General features: G+C 32.0%; 1 protein-coding gene and 1 non-coding gene across 2 annotated transcripts in view; both read right to left on the bottom strand.

Annotated features, from left to right (window-relative positions):
* The window catches only part of LOC111063101 (multiple inositol polyphosphate phosphatase 1), a 64,767-nt gene that overhangs the window by 11,623 nt on the left and 26,856 nt on the right, over positions 1-26,288 (bottom strand). The window contains exons 2-7 of the mRNA XM_039435061.1: positions 23,530-23,720; positions 20,350-20,481; positions 16,592-16,770; positions 8,774-8,890; positions 7,678-7,828; positions 5,163-5,274 (exon numbers count right to left, since the gene is read on the bottom strand). Of these exons, the coding sequence (XP_039290995.1) occupies positions 5,163-5,274; positions 7,678-7,828; positions 8,774-8,890; positions 16,592-16,770; positions 20,350-20,481; positions 23,530-23,710 (872 nt within the window). The 5' untranslated portion in view covers positions 23,711-23,720. The remainder of the gene's footprint in view (positions 1-5,162; positions 5,275-7,677; positions 7,829-8,773; positions 8,891-16,591; positions 16,771-20,349; positions 20,482-23,529; positions 23,721-26,288) is intronic.
* Trnaf-gaa lies at positions 18,389-18,461 on the bottom strand. The gene has a single exon. It is a non-coding gene; the product is annotated as a tRNA-Phe (tRNA).

The following is a 26,288-nucleotide window of genomic DNA, read 5'->3' on the forward strand; positions in this document are numbered from 1 at the left end:
TCAAGATCACTACTGGCATAATGATCAAGAATATGAAATTATGAAAAAAATGATATGAGAATCACATATCTACTATCAATATGAAAGAAGTTACAGATTTTCTATCAGATGTCTGCAAAATCAGTGATTTTGGCGTGGCATTTCTGGACATGCAGTACGCAAATACGGCTGGCAGTACTCAGACAGTAGCGCTAGTCACTCCCATGCGTTTTACTCGCATAATCGTCCGGCAGTCAATCCATAAAACCATTTATACGATCCACAAAATTGTCAACTAGGGTATCTATAGTATCATCATTTCCAAAAATAGTATTCCAATTTTCTTTTTCCGATTTTTCAGCAATTAGTTTGTAGTTGTATGCAATTTTAACGTTATTTGTAGGCCTGTTTCTATGTAAAGTGGTTTCAGGATTTTTTTCATTACCCAAGTGTAATAGTACAGAATAATAATCAGTTATTGTTGTTTTGAAAATATTTCCAAAAATATAGTTGAATTTGCTGTTATTTTTGAAAAATATGTGATCTATGCACGATTCAGTTGTGGTCGAGACTCTAGTACTCCCATTTATATAAGACTTATAACCTCTGCTCAGTAAAATATGCAGGTATTCCTGAACCTGTGTGCTAGTTGATTGAATATTAATATTTATATCACCAACCATGCAAACAGTTATTGAATTAGGTATATTATCGAGGAAGTTATTTAGACTGCTGATAAAATTCTCAGTGTTTTGATTTCTAGGTGATCTATAAATTCCTATAATTCTAAAAATTTTTTATCCGACATTTTCAATTCCAAGCACAAAGAGTTGGCATCAACTATGTTACAGGCAATCTCACAGACATCAATATATCTCTAACATAAATGCACAGACCGTCGCATTTGTTCATCTTTGAGCATTTATTTACTTCGGTGAAACCTGAGATCTTGTAAGTGAATGGCATGTTCTCGGTATGCCAAGTTTCGGTTAGAACAATTACATGTATATCAGTTTTTAAGCTGTTTATACAACAAATGAGCTGGTTGAAATTTGCATGGAGGCTACGGATATTAGTTGAAAAAATATTTAAAAATTCAACATTTTTTCCATTTATGGAAGGAACAAAATTAATGTAGTCATCGATTTCTGGAGTGAAGTTATCAGTTTCCAGTGATGTAAGGATTTCATCGATATCAGCCATGATCAATTTTGTTAGTATTAGCTTCTCCTTTCAACAACCTTTCTCGATTCCATGACAAAAGCTCTTCTCCTGTCCTGTCCTTCACTCTATCAATTATGTCCTGAACTGCATCATTGTAGCCTGTTGTTAGATACCTGAAACTTTCTGTATGCCTGGATATTGCAACAATAGCATGCGGCACACTGTTATAAATTGTATTGTCTCTTGTGTCAATTCTCACTAATACTACATCCTTTGATGTGAGCCCCTGTGCTTCGTGAATTGTGTTAATTCTTTGAGACTTATATTTTTTCATTGAATTACTTAGAATTTGTTTCTCTTTTTGCGTAAATGTCAGTATCAGAGTATCTTCCTTTAGCTGATGAGTTTCGCCGTTTTTGAAAGTTGGAAGTATAGATTTTATTTGGGGGTTTTTTGTGCTGATTTCGTGGTAGAATGATTGAAGGGCAAAACAGACATCTACAGGACACCGCTTAGTCATTGTTATATATTCCTCAGGCTCACAGAAATCTGAAATTTTGTTCCACTTGGTAACTACTGGAGATCTTTCTATGTAAGGTATCTGGTTGGAGTCACCTACTACTATAATTTTCGTTGCTCCACTCAATTCTGCAATAAATCCGATGTATCCCGCATGCATCATTAGTCCCTCATCAATGTAAACTTTTTCATATTTTTTGCCCGAATTATTAATTATGTAGGATGCTACTGTCCTATAATCTAATTTAAGCTGGATAGATAAGTTCTCTTTTGTGTAACGTCTTGAGACTGATTCTCTTATATCTTTAATGCTTGCTCTAGTTTGAGTTAATACTAGATCTTTTCCTGGCGTGTGTTCTCTTATGATATATGTAGATTTTCCACAGCCAGGTACTCCTTCTATCCAACTGACTTGTGGGAATAGAGGCTTGTTGATGTGTATTTTATTTATTTTAGTTATTAGCTCGCCATCCAGCATAAGTTCGGTATCTTTAGTGACTAATATGTATTTTTCAGTGGTTTTGAACTTATTTTCGGCTTCTAGGAATTCAACATATTTGCCTCCTTCTTCTAGACTATACCCCATTCTGTAAAAAGTGTTTGTTTTGAATAAAAATTTCTTCATATCATTATCAAATATGTTCATATTTTTTCTCTTCACAGCATCAATTGTTTTGTTCGTTACGTCTTTGTATATACTATTGAGAACTTCTTTATATATTTTAGCATTTTCAGCATCCGCCTTTTCAAGGAGATTACGCAGGTCTATCATAGTATTAATATATCTTTCGTACTTTGACATACCCTCAAATAAACCAGCAGGATACTCAGTATCGTTGTTATTAAATTGACTGGGTATTTCCAAGTAATCAATATTTCTAATCCCTTGATTATAAAATACAAAGCGAAGGGCTTCATTTTCAAGGACAGAACTCAGCATACTTATTGACGGTATATTATCTTGAATTGAATAGTTAAAAATATCAATTCCTATTACTAAAGGGTAATTATCCAAACTCCACCTGTTAAGTAGAGCAAGCATATTATTAAATCTTAGTTGAGCTTGTTTGCTTGTTTCTACAATGAATACAGGACAGTGAGATTCTACAGAAAAGGCCTTAACATATTTTACCTCAGTGTTAGGAAGTTGTAACCATTCGTTAAAATCAATTTTGGAGCATTGTAAGAATTTTGAAAGCCCCTTAGATAACATCATGCTGTCTCCTTCTTTACATGCAAACGAGATAACTAAATCTACATATTCACCATAATTATAAACAAGATTGATTCTACTTTTTGGGGTTTTAACAGTCATGTTGAACATTTTAAATGTATCTAGTGTTTCACATATATTCTTATTGGTAATATTATTTTGTGTAACAATAGAAACTTTCTGTTTACTGAAGTGTTGAAAGGCACCGAGAAAAATCTTTTTAATACCCATAGTCGGTCTTTTCAACAACCTTCCTCAGCGCCTTTTCATACTCCGGACAGTTTTTGTCACTTACTTTGTGGTTAGCTGGATTGTTACGTTTTTTACAGTTTATACATACTGGTTGTTTATTTAGATTTGGACACGACTTGATATCATGATTGGTCTCTGCACAGTGGCTGCATGTGTTGTGTTCCTGGGAACAGAAACGTCCGATGTGGCCAAGTCCATTGCATTTGAAACACCTACTTACTGATACAAAGTCTTTTACATTGCTTGATGACCAGTCTATAAATACTCTTCTCATATTTTTTAATTTATTTCTAATATCTGCTGCGCATTCTACAACCCAGTTAACCTGCTTCCTATCTTTTGGGCCTATCTTGAAAATTGGTTTAAAAGAATTTCTGAATTTCTCAAGTGAAATATAATCTTGAAAGTTCCTATTGAAAATATCGCTAACTATTTCTTCTTGACTCCACTCGGCAGGGACATTGTATATTACCAATTTAGGTGGCTCACTTACCTCGAATTTAGCATCTTGTAGCGTAGAATCGCTAAAATTTTATTTTTATCTACACTAGAGTCCATCACAAGAAGTACTCCTCCGCCATTCACATTGATTGCTTTTTTAACTTTCAAAGAGTTCTCGATAGACATAGTTTTTTAATAACTTTTTTCAGGTTCTCGCTGGTCTGTTTTTCCGTTCCCTGGATCTCCTTCGGCTTTATTAGGATAGTCTTATCCTTAGGAACCGGCCGGCTCCTCTGCTCACTGGATTTCTCCTTTGTTTCTCCTGGCTTCTTTTCTTCTTTCTTCTTGGGTAGTTGGACCATCTCGGCGTAGCTAGGCTTCTTGATTGGAGTTGAAACTATCAGACTTGATGAAAGCTTCTCAATTTGTTTTTCAATCATGTTAAGTCTTTCATCTACCTTTGTATTTTGCGCGTTTCCCTCACTGCTCACTTCGGTTTTCCCTGCGATTACTGCAAGATTCTCACAAAGCACAAGAAATTCTTTATAGTCTGCTTGACATATTTTTTTCTTATCATACAGCTTTGTGCCCCAATCTTCAAAAGATGCCTTTAGAGTCCAAAGTTGGTTAACCAAATTATTATCTTTATTGGGCTCCATTGATTTTTGAGGATTATCACTTTCACATCTAGTATTTTCACTTTCCTCAAACTCCGATGCTAGAAACTGAGAAAGTTTTTCTGGCGATCCCATTTCATATCGAATTTACAGTATTTAACGTTGTACACAGTTCAATGCTCTGACCTAATTATCACTACTGACGAAATTTTTGTACACTCACACAAAAATTTGCTGACTACACTAAACTACGACGAACAATTAAAACGATGTTCTCTCTACGACTTCTGAATCGCTACTGAATTATTTGAAAAAGTATCTGAAATCGGTCAGCTTTACACTTAACTGAATACTTATTGTTTTTTAAATAACATCTTTCAAATGGATGAGGCACAACTACTCATTATATTAAAATACCGTGGTCTTGAAGATTGGAGAATTATTGAGAGAACATTAAAAAAGATCAAAATTCAATTTACTTATATCTCCTGGAATATTCTTCAAATGGAATAATATGGATAAGAAACAATCTTGATATTAAGGTGCATACAGACTTTCGCTCTGCTCCGCAATCGAACGTCACTCGGGAAGAGCGATTGATGATCGACCGGGGAACAAGTGTGGAACGCGAGAAAAGCGTGTAACAGAGGTAGCACTTGGCAAGCTTCTAGGTTGCGGAGCGTGCGTGGAGCGATCACGGATCGTGCGCGGAGCGATCGCGGATCGTGCGCGGAGCGATCGCGGATCGTGCGCGGAGCGTGTTGGAGGCGCGTATATCTGTACGCACCTTTAGAGTGAATAGAAGCGTATTCCTTTCCACTCTCCTCTTTCCTCTTTTTTTCTTTTTTCCCTTACAAAGAGAGTTTAGTGCAGAAAAGGCTGCATTTTAACTTCGCCTTCACATTATACAATAATATTATAATCAGTACAAAAGTACCTAGTTCAAAAAATTCAACATTATTTATCTACGGAATTACGGTAGGCTTACTTTTAATTCTTCAGTAGTAAAGGCCGCACACCAAGGCGAAACTTTGTAGTAGTCCCATGCTTTACCAAATGCACACATCGAGAACATATTTTGCAAATCACCTAAAACATAAAAAATCATCAAAACTAAATTTAAAAGAAAAATTAACACATCTAATTTCGTTCTCATCATCTTCCTGAAACATCTATTAATGAAATTTCACTTGAATAACCTTGACAAATCATCAATCCATTTTCTACGCAGTTTTCAATTATACATTATAATAATGGCATTATAAAGCCAAAACATTTCATGATTAAATAATATTTTGAAAAGGGTACTTGGATTATATTTTTATTCATATTATTCAAAAGTATCCCTAAATAAAAAAGACAATTTTACATGAATTATTGGAAAGACAATTGTTTTTAACAATAGAATCTACAATGAATCTATACAATAGAATCAAACAGTTTAAACAATAGAATCTAGACAATGAATTCGAGAAGAGTTCCAATATTTTGAGATGGGATTGATAAAATAATGAACTGGAAAACAAGATAAATATCTGTACCCCAGAGGTCAACTATCGTAAGTAACAATTCTATCATTTTTCAGGAGAGCCATTTGTAAGTTGTACTACTAAACTTTTCTGATTTACTGGATGATAAATGAATATAATTTATATTTCTTGCTGCAATTCATACATAGATGAGTAGTACTAGGTACTTGAATTAAAAAATTATGTTAATCATGCCCTGACTAGTGGGGGGTGCACATACGATTGTTTACCTCAAACAACTTTCACTCATCAGAGACATAAGAAATAACAATATTGCGTTTTTAATCCATTTATTTACACGTTGTCATTATGGCAATAAACGTTATTATGGCATTATTGTAATGAATTGAAAATAAATTGAATAGGTCAATCAATCAATCATTTATTTCTTTCTAATTGAAAATGTACATGAAAAAGTCAAAAACTAAAAACTAACTTAAAGCTAAAGAGAAATTAGTGACTGTATGAAATTCATTTTTTACAGTAAACTCGTCTATACTGTAGCATGCTAAATCCATCAAATATGCTCTCAGCAATTCCTTAAATTTTGATCTACCGTATCAGGTTCATGTCTTATGCAACCTGGGAGACAACCAATAAATTTTATTCCCATGTACGTTGGACTTTGTTTATATTTTTCCTTATTGTGTTTCTTTATTGTAAAATTATTTTTATTTATTGTGTTGTAATTATGTAAATCTAATTGTCGTGGGAATCTGGATTCGTTAGTTTTTATATATAATATTGTCCTATAAATGTACAGGCTGTACACCGTCATGAACTTTAACTTACTGAAGAATGGCTTGCATGATCACTCTCTATCAAGATTTAGAATTATTCTTATTGCTTCTTTTTGTAATAGGAGTATTTTATTAGAGTTTGAGATGCTTGTTCCTCCATATATTTCAACTCCATATGAAATGTGGGAGTGGATCATTGCAAAGTACACTGCTTTTAACGTTTCTAAGTTCGAAATTTTTGCTAGTCGTCTCAGCGCGAAAATTCCTGAGCTTAATTTTTTACATATTTTTTGAATGTGAACGGACCAACTAAGTGTGTTTTCAAGATATAGACCTAAAAATTTGATTTCTTCCTTATTATTTACGGAATTAAGTTGTTTTACCTCTGAATTTCTACAAGTAAAATGGAGGAACTTTGTTTTGTTATCATTAAGTAGCAGATGTCTATGATTTAGGTCCATCGACAGATGTTATTTATTCAGGAAAATCACTTATACTCTCTGAATATTTGATATTTTTATAAAAATCATGGAAACATGAAGGCACCCACTTCATGGAAGTTTTCAAATCACGGTACTTTGCGGCATTTATCTGTCTTGGTACACAGTTCACAGCTTCCAATTCCTCCGGCAAATTTGTTCCTCTAATATATTGAGAAATTCGTGGAGTAATATTGATTGAATTCGAGACGCGATGTAATGATCCAATCCCAATCTTAAGATAATTCAATCATTAAGTGATTTGATTCTATAAATCTGGAAGTTGATAGTTAGAACAGTCAGTTAGTCAGTGATCGAGCTTGAAGCTCAGTCTTTGTGCATATCGATTCATGGTAAAATAGTATATTTTCAAGAATGATTTTCATGTTTCAAATTCATTACTTCATGAATCTCATCATCAAAAAACACCAATAAAATTACACCCATACTTTACTATAGAAAACCCATACTGTCTTTTTTCGTGAGGGCTAATAGAAATCTCAGTACCCTTTTTCAAAATTGATTACTCACAACATGTTTCTGCTATATGATGCCATTATCATTATGACTTGATAATATAGCCGAAACAATTTGTGAGTAAACGATTTAAAAAAATACTTAGATTTTTATATTTATTTCTAAACCCATACTGTATATCACCCATATAAGTCTTAGTACAAGCAATTGGATTCCTTTCAATATTAGAATTTTCTTCCAGAAATAGAGATAAAATTCATCACGCACCCTCAGTCAGATTATTCAGGAATCCGAGCCTATTGCTGACATTTGCCACAACTGTATCCATAATGCTTCCTTTATTGAAAAGTGTCATTTCTTCGTCAGTTTTTGGGTTGTCACTAACCTCTTTCTTCCATCTATCGCATCCTTTGTAGGCCTGAAAAAGCATTCAAATAATAATTATTCATCCCTAATTACTAGTACTGTAAATTTGAAATTATTTTAAAGACGATACTATTTTATTTTATCACTAGCTGGCCCGGTGAACTTCGTACCGCCAAATAGTTAATGCATCTCATGACAAACTTTAGCTGGATGCACACCTGAGGAGGCGCGATCCGGCATTTTATTTACATAGATAATTTTCCAACTGCAAAATAAATAATTTATGTTTTATGTGTGCACCGAATTTGATATTTTTTTAGTTGTGTTCGTTATGTTCAGGACCAGGTTTATGGCATATCAAATTTATAATCCGACTTCAGGACTCTTTCCAACGGTCCTTCAAAGTTTGCATGTAATCCTTATGGGAGAAGATTTGTGAGCTGACCACACACAGAAATGAGAATCAGCTGTTATAATCATTGCGTCATCCAACAGCCATCGGTAGATAATAGACAAGAGTGTTTGCTGCTTCATAACCGCCCATGTATTTTATTTTAAACGCCCCGACTAAAAACAAAATGACTGTTCTGTGTGTAACCATCCAGCAGTGCGGCCTCAGGTTGGAGACTTACATGCTCTAAAGATATTGCTTTGTTTTGAATAATAATTGTGCTGTCTTTGGTGTTCAGAATAATATTCTGTTTTTAATTGATAATTGAGTACTGTACCTTGAATATTAGATGAAACGAATGAATAATTTATTTGGTGAAAAGTTAACTATATCATTAAAAAGGCTTTGATGTTTCCATTTGAGTGTGTTTATTCACCTAATATATAAACTCTATAGGCCTATGTGTTGTGTATCTTTCATACGCTATAAAATAAATAGAACTGGCTACATAAATTTAAGTGACACAAAATATAAACTGATTTCTTACTCCCCCTCAAGCATATGAATATTTGTTGATACCAAATTCAGGAATTGCTTGTTACTCACTTTAATCACAGTGTTGTTTATGACCACCTCTGGAATGTCTGTCGTATCATCTCCAAACATCCCTTCAATGAACGCCTTTGCACTCAACATTGTTCTGCTTGTATTTGTGCTAACTATCTGAAAATAAGCACATGAATAGTCACTCTAGAAATCATGTATAAATTCACTAGCATTTTTCACCTATTAACCTAATGAAAGTTATCGGCTCCAACGTAATAGATTCTTGATAAACTATGAATGGATCTATTGTCTATGAATGAGAAATCCAGTTTTCAGAGCAAATCAACTTATAATCTTCAGAAGAATTTTGGCAATATACTACACAAATACACAAAGAACAATATCTTACACGCTTAAGCATCTAAAATCATTACGAGCTAAATACTTATCCACTTATATAGTTGAAAAACAATGGCTATAGGCTTGTAGACACACAAATCAATTAATTATAGACAAAATAGAACACTATAAACTGTTCAAAACTCAATTTAAAACATTAATAATTCACTTAAACAGAAAAATATTCAGAGAGCACAAAATTAGAACACACGCAGCCAGCCATCATTTTTAGAGAGAAGGAAGCCTCCTCGTCAGAACAAAAACCACATCTCAAAATCAGTGTCTACGTCATGGACATGTCACCAAAAAATTTATAAATTACAAGTTTAGAATTCACATTTTATATTTGTTCTCAATAAAACTTTATTTTGAAACTATTATTTTAAATTTTTATATATCATCTCTATTTAAATAATCCATTTATCTGTTAATTCTGTCAACTCAGCCTCGGTGACACCATGGAACATGCAACACAATCATTTACGATAAATTCTCAGTCAAAAAGTTGTCCGTATATCAATTACTCTGATATTTACTATAAAGTTTTATAGATCTCGAATTGAAGATTTGATTCCAATCGAGAAAAAATGTAATATTACAAATACCCCCCTCTTGACATAAAAAATTTTACTGTTTGAAAATTTAAAGAAAAAAAAATTACATTGACCCAAATGGAAATTGTTGAATTGTAAATTCGAGAACAGTAACAATTTTTTCTATAAAAACATTACATTTTGTCCTATAATATTGAAAATTATTATGAAAATTCACCAATAGCATTTGTTATATGTTTCCAAACAATATTTCAAAGTATAGAATATCAAAATTACTTTTGATTTAGCTTTATAATTTAAGGAAAATATCTCAACAGAAAGTTTAATATATAAAGAATAGTTTTTTTGAAATTGCACATAAATTTAATAGATAGAAAAATTCAATTTTTATTGCATAAAAAAAATTTTAGTATGTTGAATAAAAAATTTATTATTTTTTTTTTTAAATAAATTGATGAATTGTTACATTTAATTTTCACATAAAATTTCAATAAATCAAAAAATGTTCATTTCCTTCACTATTGACGTGGTTGATTTTATCGATGCAAATTTTGGAAAACAGTCCGTTAAGGCACTCAGTATGATTTTCAGTTAAGTGTGACTCCAGTGTGATGACATCAGTGTTGAGCTGATCCAAATACTCGTAGTGTTGGGCTGATCTGGATGCACGTAGTGTTGGGCTGATACTTGTAGTCGACTGATGCATACCAAACTCGATACAGGTGACATCTCAGTTAGCATTGCCTCATGCTTGTAGTAGACGGCTGCATACCAAACTCGATACAGGTGACATCTCAATTAGCATTGCCTCATGCTTGTAGTAGACGGCTGCATACCAAATTCGATACAGAGTCACGTAAATTTTGTATCATATTTGTAATTATACAATGTACATTTCAGGCTTGAAATGACAATGTAATTTGTTTTTCGGAAAAGTGATAGATGCTGCATACAGGATTAATTTAGGTAAGGTTTGGTTTTTTGATATTTTCAGCTTTCAAGGTTTAGAGTTCTGCATACAGGAATAATTTAGGAGAGGATTTTTGAATCAATTCTTTCATGATACTGTGACTGTTATTTTGAATTCAAAGTTGCAAATGTGAATATGGATGGCAATTACCTCCAGGTAATGTGGTAGTGTTGAAGTTTGAGATACATGGTCAGCAATAAGCGTTGGCATTGTCATTGGCGTATGCTTTGGTGTCGGGATTGGCATTAGCATTGTCGTAGGCATTGGCATCAACATTGGCGCAGGCATTGGCATCGGCGTAGGCATCGGCGTAGATATTGGCATTGGCATCAGCACAGGCATTGGCGTAGTTATTGGTGTAGATATTAGTGTGGATATTGGCGTTGATATTGGCGTTGACATTGACATCAGAGCAGATATTGGCGTAGTTATTGGTGTAGATATTGACATCAGAGCAGATATTGGCGTTGATATTGGCATAGGCATCAGTGTAGATATTGATGTAGTTATTGGTGTAGATATTATTGTAGATATTAGTGTAGATATTGGCGTTGATATTGGTGTAGGCATCAGTGTAGATATTGGTGTAGACATCAGTGTAGATATTGGTGTAGATATTGGCGTAGTTATTGGTGTAGGCATCAGTGTAGATAGTGGCGTAGTTATTGGTGTTCGATTGATGAGTCACACTAGTTCGAAAATCACCCAAATGTTCTTAACACTCTTCATGGCGTTCACTTGTTGCCGATTTCGAGATTCACGTGATAATTATTTCAATGTTAATGTCCATGCTGTACCTGTTATCTTAAAATGCTTATAAACTAAAAGGAAAATTTTGATTAGGCTATCAATACAATCTAATACACATGAAAATTATTTCTAAGTATATAATCAATATAAAATGAAATTTGTTAACATCTTATTATACAGTCAGCAATACATATATTGTGAAATTTGGAGACATCAATTACAAAATTTCAATAGAAAAAATAATTTCATTTTCATTTATTCATTGTTCAAATATTTTATAAAAAGCAAATTATTCAATATTATTAATCATCGTTTGTTGGATACTATAGTTTATTTCGACTTTTCAATGTTCTAAACACAAACTACATTTCATGACAAAACTTTACTATCAATCATTAAACAAGAAATCATTCAAAACATCAATAATATTTTGCTTCAAAGGCAATCAATATTCATAAGTAATCATCTGCATCTATGGCAATCAACATTATTAATCAACACAAAAAAATATTATCTCATTACTGCCTCTCTAAGTCATAACCTCTGTTATTCCTTCTTTAGGCAATAATGGGTTTCCATCTCGAAAAACAATCACATACCAGCAAAATTCTAATCAACAAACCCCACTAAAAATTCTACATACACTCCAGCATCCATTTCAAACGATAATCAATCATATCAAAATTTATAGAATAAACAGTTTTAAAAAAAAAATTTAGAAAAAGACATCAATTACAAAAACTTTAGTAAAATTTTAACCTTCAACTCATTTCAATTAATAATATGACAAGACGTTTTTATTTAATGAAAACATTATTATTCAAGTTAACTTTCATTAATACATCTCATATATATGGTGACACAATTCATTAATACTTTCAAATTTTGAAGTTTTATTATTATAACAAAAGAATTTATACATAAGATTAAATTTCAGCATGTTCTAAATTGAACCATTTATTTTTTTAATAAATTCAGAATTTGAAAACTGTATAATAAGTACAAACATTTCAATATTACAATACAAAGGCGATCAAGATGGATAATGGGTGAATAAGTTCCCTAAAAAATACAAACAAGAGAAAAAGAAAATTGGGTGAATAAATTTCCTAAATAATACAAGGAAGAGAAAGATTAATTAGAGCCTATCCTACATGTCAGTACTGAACTTTCATAAGGAAGTATATTTAATAAAATATACTACTATGGAATTTTGTAGATTCCAAGTATGACTCTAATTTGTTATAATTGTGAGCTATCACTCCCACAAAAACAACTGGTGAAGGAAAAAATATGTTGACTATTGTGACTGGGTGGAGAGTTCCTAGATGTATGTAAGGCAATGTGATAGCAGACTCTAGTATCGGACCACAAAAACAAAAGTATTCAAAAGTTTTCACAAACATTTGATGTTGCAGTCTTAAAGTTTTTATATCGCAAACAAGTAGGTCAGATAATCGAGTCCAGCCATATGTGGTTCACGCCCACACCTCTAAAAGAATCACACCTACTTGTCTACCAAAAATCCAAAGTATTGGACAGCAAAAAAAAATAAAATGCAAAATGGGTTAAAAGCCCAGAAGAAAACTATAACCTAATTACATATGGCTTATGGCACGATATGCAATGAAAGATGAGAACATGGGACATAATTTGCTCTGAAAAACCTAATTACCCAATATGATACTTGACAAGAAAGTAGACATGATTAAAATATGTAATACATGATGAAAATATATAGCGCAAGCAAACAATTATTTACACTACAATGGATAGATTTTAGAAAAGTTAAGTTTTATCAACAATTTAAAGATTAGGAAAATAAGCTACTATTTTAACTTCCAAAATTATTTCAGAAAAATACAAATTTAAATGACTATGGACAAGATTGGTTAAGATATGTATCATAGAAGAATTTTACTGAACATTACACAAAGACAGGAAAGAATCGAAATTTGAAAAGATTAAGGGCCAAGAAAAATAGGCTACAGGAAAGAAAAAAGACACAATTATGGACTCTTACCATACACTGCGTAGCGATTATGCTATTCTGAATCCCGGCATAACACAGGATTCCTAATCATTGTGTGCTTGGGGATACCCTTTCATCATGTGATTCACTGTCATCATCTTGTAAGTAAGCAACTTGAAACAACCTTTGAATACTACGGTAACACATCAATGGAGACTTTGTGCTTTGTTTTCTTCAAGAACATGATTTTATTTATGGGTTCATTTGTTTCAACAAAGCCATTTTGCTCACAAAAGTCAGTCATGTTCACTAAATAATGCTTTGCATACACCTTTTCAATTTTCAGTTGAAAGTTGAATTCATCAACTTGATTCAAAGCAAGATTCATTTTGTTTACATTGTTCCTAACCTCTACAGAAACCTGTCTCATGTAAACATTCACTTTACTTACTGTTTTCCTAACTATCAATTTGGCAATACTACTTCCTTTACTGTTGACTTTCAATAAAGACAACTCCCTACCTACTACATTACTCAATTTTACTATCTCACTAGGATTTACTTTTTCAATAACATTAACTAGGCCTACATTATCTGAAACTTGAAATAATTGATCTTGTATCTCAACACTACTATCATCCTGCTTCAATTTGCTTTCATCTTCATGATTATCACTCAATGTTTCATGTGCATTTTTCAATAGAAGGTTTATACTAACCTGCTCTAGTCTAATGCTAGCAAATTCTTGCTTCATATAATCAAACCTAGCATTTTGATCTTGTTTCAAATTATCAATCTTAGCATTTTGCTTATCAAACCTAGCATTTAGCTCATCAAACCTAGCATTTTGCTCATCAAACTTTTGTGTTAAGAATGCTATAAGATTCAGATCATTTTTAATGTTTGCCATTTTGTAATATGCACTGATATCTATTCATTAAAACTTGACCACTCCAGAACTGACCTCCCATTCAGCAGTATACCATTCATAACCTATCAAGATATCTATCCTACTAATAGTTTTTCATAACCAGGGATTTCATGGTGTACCATTTGGGACATATTTATTTTGTAATTCGGTCCCACCACAGGGGTAACATTTGCCGTGCTACCAATTTCTCCTAATTCGGTTGGATAGCATTTTTCACCTATTAACCTAATGAAAGTTATCGGCTCCAACATAATAGATTCTTGATAAACTATGAATGGATCTATTGCCTATGAATGAGAAATCCAGTTTTCAGAGCAAATCAACTTATAATCTTCAGAAGAATTTTGGCAATATACTACACAAATACACAAAGAACAATATCTTACACGCTTAAGCATCTAAAATCATTACGAGCTAAATACTTATCCACTTATATAGTTGAAAAACAATGGCTATAGGCTTGTAGACACACAAATCAATTAATTATAGACAAAATAGAACACTATAAACTGTTCAAAACTCAATTTAAAACATTAATAATTCACTTAAACAGAAAAATATTCAGAGAGCACAAAATTAGAACACACGCAGCCAGCCATCATTTTTAGAGAGAAGGAAGCCTCCTCGTCAGAACAAAAACCACATCTCAAAATCAGTGTCTACGTCATGGACACGTCACCAAAAAATTCATAAATTACAAGTTTAGAATTCACATTTTATATTTGTTCTCAATAAAACTTTATTTTGAAACTATTATTTTAAATTTTTATATGTCATCTCTATTTAAATAATCCATTTATCTGTTAATTCTGTCAACTCAGCCTCGGTGACACCATGGAACATGCAACACAATCATTTACGATAAATTCTCAGTCAAAAAGTTGTCCATATATCGATTACTCTGATATTTACTATAAAGTTTTATAGATCTCGAATTGAAGATTCGATTCCAATCGAGAAAAAATGTAATATTACATTGTTTTCAACATCAAGAACTGCTTTTACTATTGAATCACTTTTGTGTTATTAAATAAAACTACTATCAGTCAAATTTCTTCAATAAATGAATCCATTCTATTTATACATGTATTGAAGCAACTTTACTGATAGTCGTTCTATTTAATAACAAGAAAGTGAGTTGATTGAATTCTGTTCATTCACACTTGAAAATTTACTTGAACGTTCAAAGAATGATGTATAGAAAAAGAAATATGTTGCGAGAGTATTTTTTGATTTCTAATCCGTATGCAGAAATAATAATTAGGAATATTCATCAAAGATAGAATTTAAAATAGTTTTTTGACACAAGTTTCTCATGGTTAAACGTTTATTGAAAAAAAGTCTTGTCTTTTTTCTCACTTGATGAAGTTTTCAGTGGCATGAATCTTGGCTTTTCAGTGTAGCCACGGAGCTAAACACTTTCCAATGAGTTTGAAATTAATTATAATAAATATGTTCAAAAATTCAATCAAGCATTTTCAATTATCAAATATTTCTGAGAGATTTGTTGATATAGAATGTTTAGGAGCTGAAACTCGTGAATTTGGAATGAATATAATGAATATAATAGGTTCATTACCAGTATAGCTTCATACTTTCAATTAAGAATGTGTAAGCAGGCAGGAAAAAAGACGCCTCTATCAATTATGTAAGCAAGATGATGAGGAACGGGGGGAGAAGCCTCCACCAAATATGTAAGGAGGATGTGTTTTCACCAATTATGTAAGGAGGGAACGAACCATGATAGCAAAAGAGAACAGAATACCTAGAACTTTAATGAGTCTTAAACATATTTTACATTTGAACAAAACAAGATTAATTTTATCATAAAAAACAATATTGATATGAAATTAATGGGGAAGCTACTCGCTGCTGCTAATGATGATTCAATCTTTGTGGTTGTGATTAATTAGCAAAGAAAACTCAAAAAGGATAACACCTACCTTTTGAAGATGGCTTCCCCCTTTGGCATTCACTGGTTGAAACGCGACGTTAATTATTAGTTAAAAATCAAAATAGCTGATCTAGTGAAATGGGTTCATATCCCGTCTTATTCAATAATACAAGATTGTATATAGATTGTAAAATAATAAATATTAACAATAAAAGATTGTTCAAAGACAAAAACACTGTTCATTGAACTTTTTTAGTTTGAAAACTCTAAAATTCTGATCAATATGAGATAAATATATGATTCATATATATGTCCTATATGACCAGGTGACAAATGTTCAATTAGGTACCTACTAATTCTATTATTTCTGAGATAAATTAAGAGTAGAGTGCAGCAGATAAAACTTACAGTGAATTTCTCCGGAGAATAGGGTTCACCCAGAATTCCATGAAAGTTAGTTTTGATCCTCATGGCCAAAAGTCGATGCTCATTCCACCCTTGAATAGTCAAGTTTTTTTCCTCACTCTCAGCCACATTGTAATGCCATTCTTTAAAATTCTCAATGTCTTTTTCACATAAACTTCCCGCTGAAAATCAAAACAATTATTTTGTAAATAGGTTGGAGATCTGATAAGGTTTTCAACAGCAATTATGAATCTAATATTTTACATCACATTGACCCTGTGACAGCTAGAAGCACCGATAGAATGATAGTGAATCACTTGTTTTGAAGAACGTTCTCTTACCAAAATCTCATAATTTTCCAATATATGTATTGGCAACTAGCAGGTAGCCCATGCTCCGCAAGGGTCTATTTTAAAACTTGACAAACTGAAAACTTGACGTGATGAAATCTTGAAGAATTGATAATATGCCTATAACCATCCTTCAGTTAATTAAGCAAAGCTATATGCAAAATGTCAAGTTTATCAGTCCAGTAGTTCAGACGTGATGATGCGTCAAACATAATTTCCCTATCCCGTACATGTATGAGCCAGTTATTTCCCTTTATTATAGTGTAGATGACAACAGCATTTGTTCAAATAGTTATTTAAAAAACATCATAAATACCGTACCCTAAATGAGAGAGCACGACAGTTTCATTGCAGACAAAACCATATTTTAAAAATTAATATCTACATAGATGCAGTTCTGCGTTGAAAACAACACATTTTCAGCTGTACTGTTCTGGTTTTAACACAAAACTGTCCTGTTAATGAATCGATTAATAAAATATAGATTTGACTAAAATGTAACTGTGTTTTTTTCAATGGTGGAGAATTTTCACAAAATCAATGTATATTCAACAAACATCATAGAATTGAATAATTTCTCCCATGAGATTTTTTATGTTTCAAAATATACAGAAGATTGTCAAGCACTTATATAGATGGAGTGCATTGTACATGGCATCACATAGGTACCTACATAATGAGTTGAATAATGAGCGCATAATGAGTTGGAACGAGACAATTTTCTATCCATACTGCAACAAGCAATGAAATTTGGAATGAGTTATCTTCAACAGTGTTTCTCATGTTGAGAAACTATTTTTACAAAGCATTAACTCTGCTTTATCTCTTCTCTGTGAAGGTAACTTCCTGAACAATCAGAGAATGAAAATTCTTGTGAACGACTGTGCTATCCATGCATAGCAACTGATAAATATGAAGTTATTGGTGATTTTATGACTCACTCAAACACCAAGGATCTAGTAGCCTTGTTAGAAAAAAATCACGAACAATATCAGTCATTTCACCCATTTGTTTCAAGATTTTATATAGAGTATGTCTATGCAGTACCTGCATAGTAGCCTATCAGTTTATCACATTATCTCTCGGACTCTTGCAGCCTATACGAGCTGACTTGAAAAATACCAAAAATCTGGTGTGGCGCACTCACACAACTTTCCTTGCCGTTATGAAAATTGATCACCTGACGCTAGTGTACACGCGCATCTCAAGTGTACTATTCAAAGATCTGAGCTACTAGGGCTACTTTATTGCAATTACTAGTAGGAAAACTAGTTATATTATACCCTATATTGCAGAATAAAAATATTAATTTTGACACTTGATAAATAACCGAAACTATAATCGTATCAGAAATAAAATAATAGAATGTAGCAATGTAGTGTAATCCTTTGCAATCAATTTTTTTTTATTAATTTTATGAATATACTCTATTCATTTTCATAAAATATAATGCCGAAACCCGGGATCGAACCAGGGACCTTTAGATCTTCAGTCTAACGCTCTCCCAACTGAGCTATTTCGGCTTTCATAGTAACTGAACCGTTCAATAGTAGCAAGTGATAAGGCCTCTATATTGTATTACAGTACCGGGATCAACGCAGTATGTTATTGTAGGCCTTCATTGCAAGCAGCTTTCCATGCCGTTATGAAAATTTATCACCTGACGCTAGTGTAAACGCGCATCTCAAGTCAAAGATCTGAGCCAGCTGGTGACAGAACAATAACGCTGAAGACACACGAAGTCTGCTATCTCTTCATAGTGGATGATTTAATAGAATCAACAATTGCCAACACTTTGCAATTGAATAATCACATTTTCTCGAATTTCGAGCTTATTTTCAATTTTAGGTGAAAATGTTACTGAACATTAATTTTTTTTTATTGTCAATACTATAGCTATATCTAGTCTGGAGACTAATGAGCTAATTTTTTCTACCCTAACATACTACTTGAAAATGTTAACAGCGAATATCTCATTAGATATTTTTACTGATATTGATTGTTCAATTAATATGTACACTTATGACTGTACTGTAGAAGCTAGATTAACTCAATCACTGCTCTGCTCTTTCACTGGACACTAATTGAACAAGCACTATACTAGTTCAAACGGTTCCCTCCTTTTGAGTCTCCGCACCAACCCTCATTGTCTAGCAGCTGGATCGCCTCAACGTTGTCGTGCAACATTAATTGTAGAGATTTTTATGCTAAATCTTTCTCACTTGAATTTTTTCGTTTAAATTGTATCTGAGGCCTGATAATTGGGAATCTAAAATCAAACTTTGCATAGATGGGGCGGAGCTTCTGACATTTTTACAGATATGGGACTTATGGCAGTTGATAAAGCTTATCAATGACTATTTTTGGTATAAATTTTATCAAGATCACTGAAGCAGTTTTTGAGAAAATCGCGAAAAACCCAGTATTTGAGAAAATCGCGAAAACCCCAGTTTTTGACAACATTTTCGCCATTTCAGCCGCCATCTTGAATTGCATTTGTTCGAAATTGTTCGTGTCGGATCCTTTTAGTGGAAGGACCTTAAGTTCCAAATTTCAAGTCACTCCGTTAATTGGGAGATGAGATATCGTGTACACAGACGCACATACACTCATACAGACCAATACCCAAAAACCACTTTTTTTGGACTCAGGGGACCTTGAAACGTATAGAAATTTAGAAATTGGGGTACCTTAATTTTTTCGGAAAGCAATACTTTCCTTACAGACGGACATCCTATGGTACGATAGAACTCTGGATGTTTGTCCTACGAACATCCCATCAATGCCCTATGGTAATAGGGCAAGGAAAGTGAAAAAAAAAACAGTTTTATGATTTTTGTTCGCCATACTCCTAGATTTATAAGAACGTACATTATATTGTCCTCATACAAGTCCCTATTAAGTTTTAGTTGAAGAGTTTCTATACAAAACTTTGAATATTATCAAAGATTTCGAAAATTACATGAAAAAGACTAAGAAGTTTTCAAAAAACCATATATCTAGAAGCTTCTACGATTTCGAAAATCACTGGATTATTAGAATAGAATAGAAAACGCGTTTATTGAATAAATAAGCTACCTTAAGCGAACCATAAAGAGGCTGCTTGATGATAAGATACAGTCATAGAGAAACAATAGCGTAAGTAGATATCCCATGGTATAGGGAATTTATGTCGCAACTTTTACTGTTATCTCAAGCCGATTACTGTCGATTATTGTAAATTTTTACTTTTTTGTTAAGGTGAGAGTGTATGAACGGCACAATTTGAGAGACTACCAGCGTCACACAGCTGCATAGGAAAGAACTACGTGAACTATCGGCTTGGGATAACAGTAAAAGTTGCGACATAAACGCCCTATACCATGGGATATCTACTTATGCTATCGTTTCTCTATGATACAGTGTACTCACTTCGTCTCTCTTCATGGTTTCTTACAATGATATCACGAAGTTTTAATAGATTTCTCAGTTTTACAATTTCTTCTTGAGATGGATAACGTGTACCATGCCTTGCCAGGATCCATACTTGCTTGGGAGTACAATCTGAAATACAATCAGTTTATTTTAGAATCCATGATGAAATGAATATTTCATTATCTTTTGAGAAAGTGAATAATCTTTTTTTGAAAAGTATATTTTGATTCATGTTCATTCAAATTTCCTGCATGAAATAATAAAGTACAGTAACATAAATATCAGTGCGGCTATCTCAATTTATTCAGATTGATTTTTACTGTATTGAAGGTAACCCATGATAATATTTTTCTGAGAAAGTAGGTATATTTTAATTTCAATTCATGTTTATTCAAATTTCCTGCATGTAATATAATAAAATACAGTAGCATGAATATGGCTATATTGAGTGTGGCACATGAGTGTGGCTATCTCAATTTTTATAGATTAATTTCTATTGTATTGCAGAAAACTATTCAATGTTGAATGTTAGAAACGACAATATATATATAGAGTCATTTCTCCGCCAAATGAATAATATGTTTCAATTTCATTTAATTAATATTTGCTGATGACTACAACAAACTCAATACAATCAACAGCATTTTTACAATCTCAACATTGATTATATTATATTGATAATTTGTCAGAGAAGATGATGAAGAAAAATAATCTTGAATGTTTAATAGGCAGTGAGAATTAATAACAAATGATCAAGTGCCCAGGAAATAAATAACAAAAAATTACAAACAGGAAGATGGCGGACCTGCCGAAAGATATTGTTGTCGCAGTGTGATTAATTCTTTTATTGGAAAATATCTGACTGCTAGTCGATCATTTTAATTGCAAAAAGTGATTTAATAATAAGCAGTTCATGATGGTAAACAAAATTGAAGAAATAAATAAATGAATAAATCAATTTCATGATTATCTGAATAAATCACTTAGTCTATCTCTAATCAATTCAATGGATGGGAGTAAATTTAGTGTTTATTGATCATCACTCAACATAAAATTCGCGAATGATTATTCATCTACAAGAATACTTGAGACCTGATAACATTGTATTAAATCTATTATTGTAATAGGAATTGTAAATGAGTAATTTACTCTCAGAGTCATTAGGCCAAGTTCATGATAAATAATATCATTACAGTAAAATAGAATTCTGATAACAGTTTTTATAAAATTTCCCACTTATTTATTATGATTCATGCAATAGTTATAATGAGAAAAATTAAGTGACACACCCACCAATACTTTCCTAGATTGTATATAGTGTCATTTATTCTAAAAATGTATGTATTCAGGGCTACCGTGATAATTTTCATTTATAAAATAACATCATAGTAGCCTATACCCTTTTTTGAAACGTTTTTAATATGAAATAACAGATTGAAAACACAAATTGAAACTTATTACTGTATTCAACTTTATATTTCATATTAAAAACTTCTCAAAAAAGAGTACTATTATGTTATTTTATGAATAAGTGCTATATTTATGATTATCCTGATGCACAAATACAACAATATATAACAAAATGGAAAACTAATTCCAGAACATTTTTCTTCCTAATTTTTTTCAGGGTACAGTGCAAATTAAATATTCATGTACGAGTCATGAATCTCGTACATATACTATATTCTATCTAGTAGAATATGGTATTTAAAATACTAGCAATTTTTCAATGGAAAATGCAGTAAAATATAATAATGCAATAAAAATGCAGTAAAACAATGGAAATTTTTCAACTGTCTAACGATTTGACAATAAAATGATTCCGGTAGGAAATCATCTTACATTCTGGTACTCACATCCTATAATAGGGAAATATTGTATTGTAATGCTGCATGTATTTTTAAATCTTGGGGAGGTGAAATTAGGGCACAGCCGGCCCTCTCCCTACACTCAACCTCAAAGAAAAATAGTAGAATATGAAACGAATGACACGAATACTAACACAGGACTCCAGCTATTTCCTAATGAATGACCTGAAATTATTTGGTGATTCTAACACACTTTTTTATGTATTTAAACACGACATGCAGTCAAAATGATTAAGTAAATAATTAAAAACTTTTACTTACTAACTAATTGTAAAGTAGTAAAAGTAAACTTTAACCTACTTCTGCTACTAATAATTAATTATTTACTTAATAATTGACTGCATGTCGTGTTTAAATACATAAAAAGGTGTGTTAATACATAGCAGCTCGGAATGGATCAAGAAACCATCAAATTTGGTGATTTTATTTTGAATCATACTAATTTCTAGTTAAATATCATCAATCAGCGCAAATTTCACTATTGTGATTAGACTTCCAAGACAAGTCCAAGGCTGAAACTATCAAAAGATGTGCGCTGAAGCATTGTTAGATTGTTACACGAACCACAAAAATAATAAAGCATAATGTTTCAGTATGAGCTTAGATCATCACATTATCGACCTTTCAAATAATAACTATAATGGGGTCCACGTTATAATGGCAGTGGAGAAAGATAGGAGAACAGCGTTGTCAATTCTCTGCCTAGCCACTGCCTTCTATAGAGATGATAGCTGATATCGGCATGTCTTATGTGATATAAACTGTTCACTTTTGTCAAAAATAATCAGTAAAATTATATTTTATTTGTCAAGAAAATATATTTTCTAATTATTAGATAATAAATGTTCATGATTGAAGTTACTTATCTCATTACTTAATTCATTATATTATTTAATAAATGGTTGAAAAATAATCTGGCAACGTTGTGGAGCTAGAAAAGGATAGAGCTATTTTGAATGAAAAATACTAAGAAATTGTCAAAAACCACAGATTTATTTATACTTAGAAAGACCGGTTTCGGTTATTACACCATTGTCAATCTCTGATAAACAATGTGGTTTTTGACAATTTCTTAGTCTTTTTCATTCAATATACAACACAATATCAACAATATACCACAATATCAACTTCTCAACTATACAAAAAGGGGGAAAATAGAGCTATTTACTTAAATCAATGACAGACAAGGATAGCATCACAATGTTAATCAAAAACTAACATTAAGTTATAGCGTGGATCTCACTTTAGATCATTGCATCGACCTTCAAATAACAATAATGAGCTATTAAGTTGCAACGAAAGAACTCACTTGGTATAGGTTGGTACTTTTTCTTGCCATACACGAACTCGTAGGCTGTTTTTGAAGCGAAATGGAGGTATGGCTCCTGGTTGGTGGCGTAACACACTTCTTTTCTGTCGAATTCAACTGCATTCAGAATTGACACCAGTGACAAGATGACGACAACCACGTGATGATACCATTCTGCCATGATTTACTGTCTGGAAAAGAGAAACTAAATGAAAATAAATTTTAAGAAACATTTTACTCTCATCTAATTTCATTAATAATAATTTATCTAAATGCCAATGATTTGCATCCACCGAGGAGTTTATTTACAAATAAAATACAGCAAAGAAAGAAATTAAAAACCAATTTTAGAACTGTTTATTCCTAATTTTTCATCCAGGGACTAATACTAATTAAATTTACACACACAGAGAGATGTTGTGGAATTTTCACATAATTTTAATAATGATAATTATTATATCATTAGAATTTATAATAATTATTATTCAAAAATACTGCATCTCTGTGACTCTTGTTTCGTGCATTCCAATAAGTTTTGAAGACACAACGACTGTTCATTCTTCTTTACTTTTTTATGTGTAATAAGTTGGAATTAATAAACACACTTCAACAGTACGATCTTCTTTATTTTTAAATATTTTTATATGATTTGAATTGAATGTAATTATTGAATGAAAAAGACTAAGAAATTGTCAAAAACCACAGATTTATTGATACTTAAACGGAGTTTATGAACAGAGATTGACAATTGTGTAATAACCGAAACCTGTCTTTCTAAGTATATAAATCTGTGGTTTTTGACAATTTCTTAGTCTTTTTCATTCAATATGGATGATTACCACAATATCAACTTCTCAACTACACAAAAAATAAATGTAATTATTTTGAGATCACTGATTGATTATATCAATTTACTATTTATTTATATGTTTTTTTTTCTTATAAAAATAATTATAATGTAAAACTTGACTCCTCCAGTCAATCCTTCTTTAGAAGCTTTTGGAGAATTTATATTTCGTCTGAGATATAATTTTTTTTTGAAATTTTCCACTGAGAAGAAAATTGCTTTGTTTATTATTCTTCTTCATTTTTTGTTTGTAAGATTTCTTTTTATAAGTATATTTTTCATTTTTGTTTGTTATATTTTCTGTAATAAACTACTCCCTTCTTCTGGGGGTACCAGAACAAAAGACGAAGGAAGGAGTTATTATTATTATTATTATTATTTTATTATTATTATTATTATTATTATTATTATGATCATTCATAATAATCATGTGGTACTGGCCACAGCTCTTTTATTTTACCAAATGAATGAAATTCATGTACGAGTAATGATTCTCATAGACTCTATATTTTATGTAGTGATAAATATATTGTATACATTATATTCAGGATACTTGCAATTTTGCAACAAAATATACCTCAATTTTCAGCTGTTGAGAAATTTGACAATTAAATCCAGTTGCAAGTAATCTTAAATTTTGCTATTCAAATTCGTATAATAGGAAAACATTTGAGAGAGTTTCACATGTGATTCCCTTCAAAAAACTGGAACATTATGGTATAGTAGATAGAGAGTTAAAGCTATTGAAAGGTTATTTGGTTGGCAGAAAACAAATGGTAAAGTGTGCAGGTAAATGCTCTGATGTATTGAACATAAATACAGGTGTACCTCAAGGATCGGTCCTTGGGCCTTTCCTTTTTCTGGTTTTCGTGAATGATTTCAGTTTCAATATACCAGGTCTTTCTGTATTGTATGCTGATGACACCTCAATAATCCAATCAGATGCTGAAATCGAAAAACTTCAGGATAAACTTGACATTTCCTTGAATCAGGCAAAATCATGGTATTTATCTAATGACCTAGAATTAAATGAGCAGAAAACAGAGAAAATAACATTTACATTAGGGCATACTCTGAACCACAATAATCTTAAGCCTGTCAAATTACTAGGTGTAATATTGGATGGTAAACTCTGTTGGGAGGAACATGTGAATAGTCTCTGTAAAAAACTTTCAAGGGTAACATACCTCCTCAAGAGATAAAGAGTTCTGTTAATCTGCAAGTATTGTTGATGACCTATCACGGACTTTTCCATTCTCATCTTAGTTATGGGATAAGAATGTGGGGCAATTGCCCAACACATAAAAAAGTTTTCATATGGCAGAAAAGGGCAGTTAGAGCTATTTTGAACCTTTCCCCAAGAGAAACTTGCAAGCCTCACTTCATCAAACTGGGTATACTGACTCTGCCATCTCTATATATATATTCCAATTTGATAAGTGTAAAGAAGAATTCTAACAACTTTCACAAACATAATGAATATCATGCTTACAATACTAGGAATAGGGGAAAAATTATGAAACCAAATCTCAGATTGAGTAAGAGCATGAAAAGCTACCCCTATTTACAGTTGTCATTTTACAATAAACTACCAATTGAAGTTAAGAACCTGCCTCAAGAAAAATTTAAAGTTGCCATTTCACAAATGCTAAAAGAAAAGGCTTACTACTCTACTGAAGAGTTTTTAATTGATAGCATATAACGTTTTCTACTTAGAATAAAAAGGTAACTTACATTGTAAGAATAGTATTGTGATTACTATGTTATGACTTTATATAGTAGTACTATTTGTAGTGTTAGTCTTTGTGTTTCTCTTTTAATATATTACGAATTGCTATTTATCTATATGCTGTGTAAATGTAATGTTTCGAAATATTTTGCTATACCTACTGATGTTATTGAAAATGTTCAT

Source organism: Nilaparvata lugens, chromosome 8 (assembly GCF_014356525.2).
Source record: "Nilaparvata lugens isolate BPH chromosome 8, ASM1435652v1, whole genome shotgun sequence".
Taxonomy (NCBI): Eukaryota; Metazoa; Arthropoda; class Insecta; order Hemiptera; family Delphacidae; genus Nilaparvata; species Nilaparvata lugens.